Source organism: Nicotiana tomentosiformis, chromosome 10, assembly GCF_000390325.3.
Source record: "Nicotiana tomentosiformis chromosome 10, ASM39032v3, whole genome shotgun sequence".
NCBI classification, from domain to species: domain Eukaryota; kingdom Viridiplantae; phylum Streptophyta; class Magnoliopsida; order Solanales; family Solanaceae; genus Nicotiana; species Nicotiana tomentosiformis.
Genome location: NC_090821.1, coordinates 52,243,728 through 52,259,651, shown reverse-complemented (window position 1 = coordinate 52,259,651; position 15,924 = coordinate 52,243,728). Strand labels below are relative to the sequence as shown.

General features: G+C 39.4%; 1 protein-coding gene across 1 annotated transcript; it reads left to right on the top strand.

Moving 5' to 3' along the window:
* The first annotated feature begins 316 nt into the window (after positions 1-316).
* LOC138900163 (uncharacterized mitochondrial protein AtMg00860-like) lies at positions 317-768 on the top strand. The gene is made up of 2 exons (XM_070186878.1): positions 317-539; positions 644-768. Exons 1-2 carry the CDS (start codon positions 317-319, stop codon positions 766-768), a joined length of 348 nt encoding a protein of 115 aa, XP_070042979.1.
* Positions 769-15,924: the final 15,156 nt, after the last annotated feature.

Here is a 15,924-nt window from a genome sequence, read left to right as displayed (position 1 = left end):
TTTGAAGTTCGGTTATCACCGATTGAAGATTCAGGACTTTGATATTCTGATGACGGCATTCAGGACCCACTATGGTCACTATGAGTTCCTTGTGATGTCTTTGGGACTGACTAACGCCCCAACATTATTCATGCATCTGATGAACATCATATTCCAGCTGTATCTTGATTCGCTTGTCATAGTATTTATTGATGATATCCTGGTGTACTCATGTAGAGAGGAGGGTCATGTTCATCATTTGAAGTTTGTACTATAGAGGTTGAGGGAGATAAAGTTTTATGCCAAATTCTCCAAGTATGAGTTCTGGCTTAGTTCAATGGCGTTGTTGGGGCACATAGTGTCCAGTGAGGGGATTAAGGAGGATCCGAGGAAGATAGAGGTGGTTCAGAGTCGCCCCAGGCCATCTTCAGCTACTGAGATTCAGAGCTTTCTCGGCTTGGTCAGATATTATCGTCGCCTTGTGGAGAATTTCTTGTCCATTGTAGCACTTTTGATAAGACTAACCAAGAAGGGTGCTCGATTTAGGTGGTCGGATGAGTGTGAAGAGAGATTTTAGAAGCTCAAGACTGTCTTGACCCCAACACCAGTTCTAGTTTTGCCTTTAGTATCAGATTCTTATACAGTGTATTGTGATGCTTCTCAGATCGGTATCGGTATGTCTTGATGAAGGAGGGTCGCATGATTGCTTATGCTTCACGCCTGTTGAAGCCCCGTGAGAAGACCTACCATGTTCACGATTTAGAGTTGGCAGCATTATTGAAGATTTAGATGCACTATCTATACAGTGTTTCTTGTGAACTATCTACGGATCATCAAAATCTCCATCACTTGTTCAAACAAAAGGATCTAAATTTGAGGCAACGGAGATGGTTGGAGATGCTAAAGGACTACGATATTACCATTTTGTATCATCCCGAGAAGGCCAATGTGGTGGCCAATGCCTTCAATAGAAAGGTGGTGAGTATGGGTAGCCTTGCATTTATTCCTTTTAGTGAGAGACTGCTTGCGTCAGGTGTTTATGCCTTGGCCAATCAGTTCGTGAGCTTAGATCTTTGGAGAGAAGTCGGGTTCTAGCTTGTGTGGTTTCTTGGTCTTCATTATAAGATCGCATCAGAGAAAGTTAGTGTGATGATCCCTATTTATTTGTCCGTAAGGACATGGTTCAGCACGGTGATGCCAAGGATTTTACTATTGGGGATAATGGGGTGTTAAGGATGTAGGGTCGGCTCTGTGTACCCATTGTAGATGGGCTGCGTGAGTTGATCCTTGAGGAGGCCCACAATTTCTGGTATTCTATTCATCCGAGTACCGCAAAGATGAATCAGGACTTGAGGCAGCACTATTGGTGGAAGAGGATAAAGAAAGATATAGTGGAGTTTGTAGCTCGGTGCCTAAATTGTCAGCAGGTGAAGTACCAGCATTAGAAGCCAGGTATATTATTTCAGAGGCTTGAGATTTTGGGGTGGAAATTGGAGCGTATCACCATGGATTTTGTAGTTGGGCTCTCACGGAATTCGAGGAAGTTTGATGTTATTTGGGTGATTATGGATCGGTTGACCAAGTCCGCGCATTTCATTCTAGTTGGGACTACTTATTCTTCAGAGTGGTTGGCCAAGATCTACATTCGCGTGGTTGTTCACCTTCACGGTGTGCAGGTGTCTATCATTTTAGTTCGGGGCTTAGAGTTTACATCACAAGTTTTGGTTAGCAGTGTAGCGGGAGTTAGGCACAAGGGTCGAGTTGAGTACAACATTCCACCCTCAGAAGGACGGACAATCCGAGCTCACTATTCAGATATTTTAAGATATGCTACTTGCTTGTTTTATAGATTTCTAGGGTTTTTCGGATCAATTTTTGCCGCTTGCAGAGTTTGCCTACAATAATAGCTATCAATCAAGCATTCAGATGGCTCTGTATGAGGCTTTGTATAGGATACGGTATCGGTCTCCGGTGGATTGGTTTGAGCCGGGTGAGGCTAGGCTATTAGGTACCGACTTGGTCCAGGATGCTTTGGACAAGGTTCAGTTCAATCAGGATCGGCTTCGCATGATGCAGTCTAGATAGAAGAGTTACGCCGATCGGAAGGTTCGTGATGTTTCTTAAATGGTGGGAGAAACGATACTACTCAAAGTTTCACCAATGAAGGGTGTTATGAGGTTCGAGATGAAGTAACGATGTCTATGCTAATCCTAGAAATCGGAGTCACAAGCAAATGAGCGACTAGAATGCTACAAATAAAGTCTGAAATGAAATACAACTATCCGAAATAAAATAAATAGTAAACAAGATAGGAAGCGGGCTTCAGGGACTGCAAAAGCTATGTAGAATTTCCTCAAGTCTTCTGGATAGATCTGGTCCGAGCAATCTCTAGTATGCGCCGCTAGGACCAACTCCAGAATCGGCACAAACAATTACAACACATCATTTTAATTTGCGGCGCACAACCCGATCCCATTTCCAAATCAACATATGTTGCTGCGAGCAACCCGATCCTAATATCATTTCATTTCTATTCCGTTGCGGCTAGCAATCCGATCATATTATTATTTTATTTCTATTCCGTTGTGGCATGCAACCCGTTTCCAATATCATTTCATTTAACATTAACAACTCAAAACAACAAATTCCAAAATCGCAACATAAAAAGGAAATAAAATGTATAAATCACCAACGAAATACGAGTGCAAACAAAGAACAACCAACAACTCAAATTCATAAAGCATCCTCACATCGTAAGACAACACGAACCTCAACAAGTCATTAACGCAAGAACAACCAAGGGCTCACACAATCGAATATAATATAATAAAGCGCAACAAGTAACAAGTAAATACAATAAAGGCAAGTAAAGGCATTAAACAATAAAGACATTCATTTAACACATGTGCGAGCATATAGCAAGTAAAAGCATATAAAATTCAAGGAGGGAATAAATGAAAACATGTGACAATTAATGATAGATAACAAGTAAAGGCTTAAATAGCAAGCAAAATCATGTATCGATTAAAGAAAAAGATATAACATGGAATGAATGATGGCATGATGATAAAAGCCCACCCCACATTCTTGAACCTATGACAACGCATATATATTTGTCACTTTGCATATACGCTCTCTCCACACATAAATCAGTTAGCAAATAGATCAATCAAATCCTAAATCCCTCAAGTCAAGGTTAACCACATCACTTACCTATTTTCAAAACATAATTAACAATCAACCACATATTTTCATTTCGATCAAACCTTCAAACCAATCGAATCTAGCCAAATAATATTCAAACAATTCAAAAAAAACTTTAGAAACTACCCACAAATGAGAAAACGGTTCAATCTTGACTACTATTGAAAAAGTCAATCCAAGTCCATGTGGTCGAAATTCGAGATTCTGACCAAATCCTAATTACCTATTCACTCCCAAGCCCGGATACATTATTTTTTTCAAAATCTTACCTCAATTCGAGATCTAAATCTCAATTTTATATATATTTTTTTAGTTCTACCCAAAACCCCTAGTGTTTCTTTAAAATTCATGAAAAAGTAATTTAAATTGGTGAAAAATAAATTAAAGTTTCTTACCAATAAATTCGGGAAAAAAATGCTCTCATGAAATTGCTTGAATGGAGTATAGGATTGAGAAATAATGTAAAATGAGCTAAGTTCCGAAATTTTCCATTTTTACCTTACTGCAGGTATCGCAATTGCGAATTCTTGTTCAGAATTATGATGTTTATAAATGAGAACCACTGATTGCAATTACGATTAGTGTCACAACCCCCTCAGAATTAGTAAATGCCGCAAAAGTCTGGCATTTATGACAACCCCCATGTGCATAATAGCGCATGGAAACGGTCCAAGAAATCTCGGGAGCCCTCAGAAGGTGTACCACCAAAGTGAGGGGAAAATAACTTGGTAAACTTGTCCAACCTCTTCAAAACTTCAGCTGACATCGCAGGTTTCTCTGCTGGCTATGTAGCAACAACAGGCTGATCCTCCCCAACTAGTAAATCAGCTGGGGTCTGATACCCGTTAGCCATCTTCTCTGGAGTCTGAGTAGCGGGAGTCTGGGCTCGTCCCCCATCATGAGAGACAGCTGGTGCGATAGAAAATACAGCGGGCTGGGCCACACTCTCCATAAGGCCAACCATGCAAACTAAGGCATCCTAAAGCACTAGGGTAGCAATGAACCCCTTTGGAAACTGAGCTGGTCCTACAAGCATGGTTGGAACATGGATCTCCTCATCCTGCTCAATTTGAGGCTCGACAACAGGTGTTGTTGCGCTTGTTCTAGGTTGAGATCTGCCTCTTCCTCTAGCTTTACCTTGACCCGGGTCCTACCCCTGGTAGTGGCTGCAACTTAGGGCTCCGACTCCTGATCAACTGTGGATGTCGTACGTGTTCTCACCATCTATGAGAGATTAAGAGAAGAATGATTCAAACTCTGCGATAGAACAAAGTCGCACGATAGATAAAGAAAGAAAGTGAAATTTCCCAAAGACTTATAGCCTCTAGAAGACAAGTATAGACGTCTCTGTATTGATCTTAAAACTCTATTAAGCTTGGTCATGACTCGTGAGACCTAGGCAACCTAGTGCTATGATACTAACGAAATGACGAGTCCTTTTCTGGACCATATGCCGAGCCTTCACATATGAAACCACCTTGCTAGTGGCGTGACCAAGAGTCTCTCTCCACTCCAACCTAGGCAGCCCCGACATGGCTAACGTCACTGTCTTTGCATGACAATCCAAGATATCATGATACGGGGACAACCAATCCATACATAATGACCTAAATATTCATCATATCCAACAATAGAAAATCAACTACAGATTATAGGCCTCAATAGTGACTAAACAAGAGGGGTAGATACGGTCCTCCACAATAGAATCCCTAACTTGTGTAGACACATAGATATGAGTATCCAGAGAATCACAAGACACATCCAAATATGAAGAAAAATAGGATGACACATACTAATAAGTAGAACCCAGATCAAATTAAATGGATGGATCTCTATGACAGGCCGAAACAATATATGTGATGACCGCATCAGACGACTCCACTTCATGTCTAGCTGGAAATGCATACCAACGGGACTGATCCCCATCAATATGACCCTTATCTATGGCATCAAGCTACATATGGCTAGAGAGAGCCATGTAGCATGAGTTGGGCATGCGGGTCGAGCTGAGTACCACGTTTTAAGTGCAGATGGATGGACAGTCCGAATGTACCATTCAAATTTTTGAGGACATGTTGCGGGTATGATTTATGTATTTTGAGTGGTCACTGGGGCCAGGTTTTACCTCTAGCGGAGTTCATCTACAACAACGGCTATCAGTCGAGGATCCAGATGGCTCCGTACGAGGCCTTGTATGCAAGACGTTTTTAGCATTTGCGACTTTTGAGGGGATATGACATTGATCATAATTGTCTTGTGGGCATCGCAATTGCGATACCCTAGACTTTATTGAGGCGATTTCTTGAAAGCATTTTCTTCCCAAATTCATTGGTAAGCAGCTTTAATTTATTTTCCATCAATTACTATTACTTTTTCATGAATTGTATCATCAAATATATGAATTTCAAAGTAGAAATTAGGGATTTTGGGTAGAATTTTAGAATGTTGTAAAATTGAGATTTAGACCTTAAATTGAGGTCAGATTTTGAAACAAATTACATATACGTGTTTAGTTAAACATTGAACCTCTTATATTCATTGGTAATTTATAAAGCTTGTTTTGAATTATTTGAATGATTAATGTCTAGATTGGGTTGGTTCGGAGGCTTGTTCTAAAGTAAAAGTCGTGGTTGATTGTTGATTGTGTTCCAGAAAGAGTTAAGTATCGTGGTTAACCCTAACTCGAGGAAATTAGTACTTGATTAGTCTATTTGCTACTTGATTTATGTGTGGAGAGGACATATATGTAAGGTTACGAGTGTATATGCATTGTCATGGGTTTGAGCATGCGGGGTGGGCTACTTAATTTCTCGCCTTCTATTATCATCATGCATCATTCATTCCATGTTATATCTTGTTAATATTTTAATTGCCACATGTTTTTACTTGCTATTTATGCATTTACTTGTTGCCTATGATTAATTGTTACATGGTTCCATTTATTCTTTCCTTGAATATTATCTACTTTTACCTGCTATGTTCTCTCACATGTGCTCAATGAACATATTTACTGTTCCAGGCCTTTACTTGCCTTTATTGTGTTAACTTGTTACTTGTTGTACTTTATTATGTTATATTTGATTGTGTGAGCCTTTGGTTGTTCTTGCGTTAATTACTTCTCGAGGTTCGTGTTCTCTTATGATGTGAGGATATTTTATGAATTTGAGTTGTTAGTTGTTCTATGTTTCTACTCGTATTTTATTGGTGATTTATAGTCTTCAGTCTTCTTTTTATGTTGTGATCTCATAATTTATTTTATTGAGTTGTTAATGTTAATAAAATAATATTGGGAACAAGTTGTGCGCCACAATAGAATGAAAATGAAATGATATAGGGAACGGGTTGCGCACCGCATCGGAATTGAAATGAAATGATATTGGGATCGGATTTCTCGCCACAAAAATATGTTGATTTGGAATTGGGATCGGCTTGTGTGTTGCATCGGAAAATGATTTGTTGTAACTATTTATAGTTGTGGTGTTCTATTTTCTATATCGAGATATGAGGTTACGATATGATGTTATTTTATGGCCCTCTGTTAGTTGACCTACTGGTCCCATTCTTATGAGTTTATCATATTTCTCTATATTTATGTTGTCTTCTATTTATTATTCATACAGGTGTATAATGAGTGTCTTGTCATAGCCTCATCACTACTTCATCGAGGTTAGGCTCGGCACTTATTTAGTACATGGGTATAGTGGAGTCCAACGGAGTTGACTTCACAGAGTTTCAGACTACATTGACCAAAGCCCCAGTGTTAGTGTTGCCTACAAGTTTAGGATCTTACATTATGTATTACGATGCATCGCGTATTGGGCTTGGCACAGTAATGATGCAAGATGGTAGGGTGATTTCCTACGCGTCTGTCTGTTGAAGGACCATGAGACACCTGAAACTGCCTCCAGATGAGGCACTACTGAAACCACCAAAATGACAAGGTCTCTTCTCCGTGTTTTTCCTATATAATGACCTGACGGGTCATTTGGCTATTCTAGGCCTTGAGTAGCTTCACTTCATGTTTTATGACTTGTACGTGCAGTAAGAATTGAATTTCGGGAAGTTCAGATTTAATTCAGAAGGAACATTCTCAATTCTGAAGCTTTAAGTTAGAAGAGTTGATCAAGGTTTGACTTTTTACTGAATCACCTAGGAATCAGGATTTGAAGATTCCAATAGGTTCGTATGATGATTTTTGACTTAGATGTATGTTCGGATTGAGTATCGGGTGGCCCGGGAGCATTTCAGTGCTTATTGAGAAAAGTTGGCGTGTTGAAGGTTTTAAAAATTCCTAAGTTTGTTATGAAGTGGAGTTTAGCGTTTTCGATGTCCTTATGAAAATTCTAAGCCTTAGAATAGGTTCATATCGTGATTTATGACTTGTACGTAAAGTTTGGCATAATTTCGGAATGTTTAAGTATGATTCGGACGCGTTCGGCGAAGTTTGATTATTTGAAAGTTGAAAGAGGGATTGTTTTCACCGATTCATGGTTTTGATGTTATTCGTGGCATTTCAAGCCTTTGTATAAGTTTTTGTTAAGGTATTGGGACTTGTTGGTGTGATTGGACGGGGTTCCGGAGGCCCCAGGTGTATTTCGTGATTGTTTCAGACAATTTCTCTATGTGTTGCAGTTGCTGGTTTCTGGTGTGTTAGGTATGCATCGCGTTAAAGGAAGAAAGGACACGATCGAGAAGACTAAAGTTGGCTGGTGGAGCATGAGGTTCTTTGCGTTCGTGTGGGAGAAGTCGCAAATATGTTGGGTTGCTAAGGCTGAGTTGTTGCAGGAGAGTTATTCTAGCAATTGCAGGAGGTGTGTCGCGATCACGTATGAGAAAGTGTTGAGCTGGGAGTTTATGCCTTCGCGTTCGCGAAGTCTGGAGTGCGATCACGGAGGTTTTGATGGTTGTGAATCGTGATCGCGTGGTGGAGCTCGCGTTCGCGTTCGCATAGAAGGAATTTTAGGGCAGGGCAGGTTGGCCTCCGCGATCGCGAAGAGGAAAGACCTGGGCAAGCTTGATTTTTATACGGGATTTGGTTCATTTATCTCTCATTTTCACTTGGTTATGCATGTTTTTGAGCTCTTGAAGGGGAGATTTCATCATCTCTTATGAGGTAAGTTATTCCCACTTGTTTTAAGTTAAATACATGAGTTACATATGGATTCAAACATGGAAATTTGTTAAAATAGTGGGATTTTGGAAGAAAACCTAGAATTTGATAATTTTGGATTTTGATCACGAAAGTGGACATGGAATTGGGAATATTTGAGTTCATGGTGTTATGGATAATGTTTATATTCGAAATTTTTTGGAATCCGGGCACGTGGGCCCAAGGGTTGACTTTATTGACTTTTTGAGTAGAGTTGGAAATTGTTATAAATTGATTAATTATGAGTGTTGTAGTATATTGTTATTGGTTTGCATGATTGTTTGACTAATTACGGATCGATGGGCAGTCGTTTGAGGTTTTATAGAGGCGTTGGAGCCGAATATAGAACTTCGGAGTGAGGTAAGTCTCTTGTCTAACTTTGTGAGGGGGAAATTACCTCGTAGGATTAAAAATTATTATGTGCTATTAGTTTTGGGTGCTACATACGCACGAGGTGACGAGAGACCATACGTAGCTAAAAGCATGTTTATATCCAGGTAGACTTAGAACTTTATCATGTAATATTTTAATTATTCGAACTCATTTTGCCAGCTTAATTAAGTGAATCTATAATTGAAATTGATTTAGGAATATATTAGGCTGATCTTTACCACCTTGAGTTATTTGGCGAGATATTTGATAAACGGTAAAAGTCATGTTTACCTTATATTCCTGTACCTGTGTCGTAAGTACGTTACTCATAATTCGATAAGTTTCTTCCTTTCTTGCGGATCGGGCCGAATGCTACGGCAGTACATTGAGATGCATCTCTAGTTCATGACGGTCGACCCTCAACAATGTACATACCACTTTAGATTGGGTCGTATGATCTCGGCAAAAGCTTGTGTAATACCGCCAGGAGTTCGAATATTTGTGAGATGCCCCTTTTATTGAGACCTGGCATTTATATAGTATTCCTTGTCCGTTTGAGATTACATTTAATATTTCTGATATGTTAGAGATAGAATATGACATTTGAGAGATTCATATCGTTAAAAGAAATGTTGGAGGATTATGATAGTTACTATTTTTACCTCATTATTATTGTTACGTTTCATATTTGTTTATGATTTATGATATTGATTTGTCGGACCACTAGTAAGTGTCGATGTCGACCCCTCGTTACTACTTCTCCGGTGTTAGGCTAGATATTTACTCGATACGCGTTGATTTACGTACTCATGCTACGCTTATGCACTATATGTGAAGGATCTAACATGTTCATTTGGTGGTTATCTTGGCGTGTAGGCGCAACTGCTGAGGGGACCTTATGGTGAGTTGTTTTCCATGCTACACACTGCATCCCACAGAGTCTCCATATTCTTTATTTACTTTATCCTGTCTATTTTATATTCCAGATAGATGCTGTATTGTTATGACACTCTTTAGTAGACGCTCATGCGCTTGTGACACTGGCTTTTGGGAAATTCTAATTGATGTTACGGTATTGCATAACATTGTGACCTTTTTGTTTTTATACCTTACTGGTTGTGTAGGTACCCATGATTTTAAATCAACAAATTTCTTTATTTAATAAAGCTCATGATTTTAAAAGTGATAAAATGAATAATTAATTTGACAGTTCACAGTTGGCTTACCTGTCACGGCCTAATTTCCATTCAAGGCCGTGACGGCGTCCAACGTTGCTGCTAGGAAAGTTTTCATTTAATTCCTCATTTTAATATTCTTAAATTCTGTGATTTTTATCAAATACGAAAACAAATAGTAAGTGAGCGTAGTAATATAAAGCATAAACTAGACAGAAAGTAAGATAGTGAATTACATAATCAAAACCCATGAGTAACTACTAGAACTCCCAAAATCCGGTATCACAAGTGAACGAGCATTTAGTAGAATATACAAAACTCCCTAAGAACTATGTCTGAAAGAATATAGACAGAAATGATAAAACCATAAGGAGAGAAGGCTCCGGGTGTTGCAGAATGGAGCAAGAGGAGCAGCTCCCCAATAAGCCTCCAGGTAATGCGGATGTGCGGCCGAACGAACTACCGATGCACCTATCTCAGAACCTGCACAATATGTGCAGAAGTATAGCATGAGTACGTAAACAACGTGTACCCAGTAAGTATCTAGTCTAACCTCGAAGAAGTAATGAAGAGGGGTTGACACCGACACTTACTAATGGGCGATATACAAAATGTACAAGAATATTTAATAGGCATAAAATACAACATCAACAATGGAATAAGATGAAATAATTAAATGATCATTAATAAAATAACAAATTAAATTTTCCAAATATCACATGCTAATATCAACAAGTAAGGGCTCAATAGGTACTTATAAATACTCAACTCATGAAAGACATGTCAAGTATAATTGGACTACGAGTTACAACATGCATGATCTATGCCGAGTTCGTACGGTCCGATCCATAATAATCGTGTACATACACTACCGAGGTCGTACGGGCCGATCCATGGATGCATCCCATTATGTATATATAAATATTTTCTAGGCATTCGGCCCGATCCATAAGAATAGGGGACATTCATCGGATTACGAATTAAGTATATACAACTTTAAGGTAAGCCCAGAAAAGCATATAAATTTCCATCCATGACTAAACATTTCCACCAAATCTCTTTGTAATGAAACTCGGTCTAACTTCATTTTAACCAATTATTTACTTATTAATTCAAGCAATTAAATTAGTAAGTCGAGTTCAAATAGTTCAAGTAATAGCATGATAAACGCTTATGTCTACCCGGACATAACATGAATTTTAGTTACGCACAGACTCTCATCACGTCGTGCATACGTACCACCCATAATTAGTAGCAAATAACAAATTTGGATGCCTATGGAGTTAATTCCCTCTTACAAGGTTAGGCAAGAGACTTACCTCGCTTTTGAGTCCATAGCCTGTCTCTATAACTTCACTAGACTTCCACAAATGAAGCCGAGCAATTCGAAGCTGTCACGACCTAAAATTCTAACCTGTCGTGATGGCTCCTATCTCGATACTAGGCAAGCCAACAATATCAATAAACCATAATTTATTTAATGTTTAAAAATATGATATTTAAACACAACTCACAAATCCCGCAAATACCGATACAAGCACTCCCAAAACCTGGTGTCACTGAGTACATGAACATCTAATATGAATACAAATCTGGAAAATATGGTCTATAATAGTCTGAGACTAAATACAGTAAACAAGGAGATAGGGAAGGAGAGGCAAGGTCTGTGAAACACGGCAACTACCTTAGAATCTCCGAAAATCAACTGCGCGAACGAATCAACACCCTCAATGTCCGGGAACCCCTGGATCTGCACACGAAGTGCAAGGTGTAGTATGAGTACAACTGACTTAGCAAGTAACAATAATAATTAAGGAACTGAAGATAGTGACGAGCTACACATTTATAGTTCACTTTCAGTAATTCCATCAAAGAATAGACTTGCTTTAAAATCCAACAGTTTAAGTCAAATCATTTTTATACAGTTCAAGTTCATGTAATCCGGATATAAAATCCTTCAGATAATTTCACAACAATGACAGATAGTAACTAAGTGCAACAACAAAAGGAAATCAAGTACAGCCTCTCAGGACAAAAATTACTCACTGGGCTCCCAACCCTCAACACTTACACTCAATGGGTACCCACGCTCACCGGGAGTGTACAGACTCCGGAGGGGCTCCTACAGCCCAAGCGCTATAATCAGCACGGACAACTCACGTGCTGCACGGACAACTCACGTGCTCCACGGACAACTCACATGCTATAGTATCAATATCTGGATCCGCACGGACAACTCACGAGCTATAGTATAATATCTGGATCCGCACGGACAACTCACGTGTTGCACGGACAACTCACGTACTATAGTATAATAACTCACAATCAGGCCCTCGGCCTCGCTCAGTCATAAATCTCTCTAGTCTCTCGGGCTCTCAACAATCATGAAATCAGCCCAAACAACAATGATATGTGCATCAAATAATGAACAATAGAGACTGGGATAAAATATCAAGTAATCTATGACTGAGTACAAAACAACAATTAAGCAGATAGTTCAACATGTACACGACCTATGTGGGTCCCAACAGTACCAACAAATAGCCTAAACATGGTTTCTAACATGACTTACAATCAAATTTTCACAACACATAGAGAGCACATAGCTAACAACAAGTTATTCAACTTTACAGTTTCCACGGGACGAACCAAGTCATAATCCCCTCAGTGCACGCCCACACGCCCTTCACTTAGCATGCGCGTCACCTCCAAACTAATCACATGATACAAATATCTGGGGTTTTATACCCTCAAGACCAGATTTAAAACTGTTACTTACCTCAAGCCGTGAAATTCTTATTCTGCAATGTCTTTTCCTCGTGAATTGGCCTCCAAACGCCTCGAATATAGCCATAAATAATTTGATTCAGTCAATAAAATTTATTGGAATTAATTCCATATGAAAATATAATTTTTCCATAAAAATAAGAATTTTAGTTCAAATATCGCCCATTGGGCCCACGCCTCAGAACTCGACAAAAGTTATAAAATCCGAAAGCCCATTCAACCACGAGTCTAATCATACCAATTTTACCAAATTCTAACCTCGACTCGACTCGACCCTCAAATCTTCAAATTCTTATCACTTACCCCAAACACCCACGTAAGAATCTCTCCAAACATCGCCTTCTACCGAGCTCCCAATTTGATTTTGTGTTATGAACTTAAAACCCCCGTTTTGGAACTTTTAATTCTGCCCAGATATTCCTTCATCGCGTTCGCGACCATAGCTTCGCGTTCATGAAGCACAAAATGTGTGCTGCCACGATTCCTTCTTCGCGTTTGCGATACCCTCATCGCGTTTGCGATGCCTTCCGACCTCTGTCCTTCACGTTTGCGACACACGAGCCGCATTCGTGAAGGCTTAACACCAGGCAGGCCCCCAACTCCCTCTCCTCTTCGCGTTCACGTCTGCCCACTCGCGTTCGCATAGGCTTCCCCAGCTCCCTTATTCACGTTCGCGATGGGAAAATCCCAGCCGTCCAAAATCCTTCTTCATGAACACGTGAGACCCTTCGCGTTCGCGAAGAACAATACCAGATATCAGTTCTAGCAGTTGCAAAACAAGGAAAAATGATCTGAAACTGTCCCGGAACTCACCCGAGGCCCCCGGGACCTCAACCAAATATACCAACAAGTCCTTAAATATCATACGAACTTAGTCGAGTCTTCAGGTCACATCCGACAACACTAAAAACACGAATCACAAATAGATTCAAGCCTAATGAACTTTGAAACTTCTAATTTTTACAAATGAAGCCGGAACCTATCAAATCATGTCCGATTGACCTCAAATTTTGTGCAAAAGTCATAAATGACATAACGGAGGTATTCATATTTTCAGAATCGGATTCCAACCATGATATCAAAAAGTCAACCCCCGGTCAAACTTCCCAAAAATTCAACTTTTGGCATTTCAACCCTAATTCTACTACGAACCTCCAATTAATTTTTCGGACACGCTTCTAAGTCCAAAATTACCATAAAGAGCTATTGGAATCATCAGAATTCAATTCTGAGGTCGTTTACTCATAAGTCAATATTCGGTCAACTTTTCTAACTTAAGTTTTTAATTATGATACTAAGTGTCTCATTTCACTTTGAAATCCTTCCGAACTCGAACCAATCAACCTGATAAGTTATAAATCAATTGTAAGGCATAAATTGAGCACTAAATAGGTGACCGTGGCTGAAATACTCAGAACAACCGGCCAGGTCGTTACATTCTCCCCCACTTAAACATGTGTTCGTCCTCGAACGTGCCAAGAGTTGTTTCCAAGCCACCAAATCACTATTCCATCTTACCACGCATGTACCTGGGGTGATCTCATGTCACCCTATTCTATATAGGCCTGACAACATATCACAATCGAAAATCATTAATTTAACCTTAGCCCAAAACTTGGAGCCAAATTTCTAACATCTAGAATTCTTTTCAAGACCCGAATCTCACATCTACCCACTATATAAGCCTGAACAAGCTGTACCTATCCATAACCATAATCAAGCCTGATAGTACCCATTTTAGGTCCAATGACTTTATATTATTAAATATAACATTACCTCAGACACGCCACATCAATATAACTCCAGCCACCACTGCGCAATCCGTGTACCCAAATATGGGAGATGTCTCAAGGAAGAGAACCATATTGCAAGTTTAACAAGCACCACCACAACCACAACGTTACAACCAACTCCTCAAATTTTGTGAAGAGGATAACCATAGGCGCATGTGCACAATTGTAGAGGGAGGAAATTAATGAATCAGATAAATTATCATAGAAATAAAATTCTCACACACGGCACGGATAACTCATGTGCCGATATTATGAATCGCCCGGCATGGTCAGAGGCCTCCAGTCCCAGCATATCATACAGGAGAAATTAAACAAGTACACTTGTATATGATAATGAAATAAGATTTCCATGCTCCTATACTGGTATAAATAGCAAGCCATAGTGCAAGCATGTGCAAAGTCTGCTATCACACTTCAAATCAGCAATTTTACACAGAATTAGTAACTACCCCATTTATTTAGGGAATCATCTTCTTTGTAACCTCAAGTATAGCTTAGATAATTCTCAACAAAGGTACGAATACGAAAAACGTTATAACTTTACTCTTAACAGTCAACTCTAGGCAAATAATAGCCTAACAATTCTTCCGAGTATGAATACTTGCTCTAATGCTCGCACATGGGCTCAAACCTCACATATATGCACACTCATAGCGCATAGCTATCACAAATAAATAATGCAACTAGTGCCTCCACCGAGTTTTAAATACAATAGTCACCGCAAATAGGTTGCAACCCGAAACAATATACTTCTGAGAACTCCCAGTCTCCAATTCATCAAACACATGATTCACCGTAACTGATCCCAACTCCAGCACTAGAATGACTAACACATCTTCCATTCACGATCTTCCCATAAGGAATATTTTTAGAATTCTTCTATGCCACATAGCAACAATTTGAATATCAGCAGTCTATCAACCAGGTGAGTACTACAATACCAATGAACGTCCGTAAGTCAAAACACAATGCGCCTTTTGAAATGCGCACCATTCTCGGGGATTACCGAGCAGTTATAACATTCATCTAATTATCTGAAATTGACCATTCTGTCTAAAATTCATGATCTTGCTTTCAAGAATGAACTGCCACCTTATACATGTAAATCCTAATCCCGCATAACACACCACATCTATTATGCCATCATGTGACAAGCACAGGAATCCCATTATCAGCTCTGGAGTCACCAGTAAATTACATACCCGCAAGCTCACTACAAGACATCCTAACATAAAACCATACCGCCCTAAGCCTCATAAGACACTATATTCTTCTTAAGCACCACAAAAATACCACAACCGATACCCCCACACTAAAAAGACCTTATGTGGACTTAAAATCGTTCCTTTTTTTTTACCTTTCTTGCATTGAAATGTAGAATCCATAGTCATACAGAATTACCACAAGTCCCGACACCTTCAAATATAAATCTCAGATTTTATCCATACAAAAGTCCGGAAACATT

Excerpts from the sequence above, each read along its gene's own strand:
- LOC138900163 (XM_070186878.1), top strand. The coding sequence starts at position 317 with ATGGCGTTGTTGGGGCACATAGTGTCCAGTGAGGGGATTAAGGAGGAT. Across the intron at positions 540-643 it reads ATTTAGGTGGTCGGATGAGT|ATCGGTATCGGTATGTCTTG; the intron begins GTGAAGAGAGAT and ends GATGCTTCTCAG.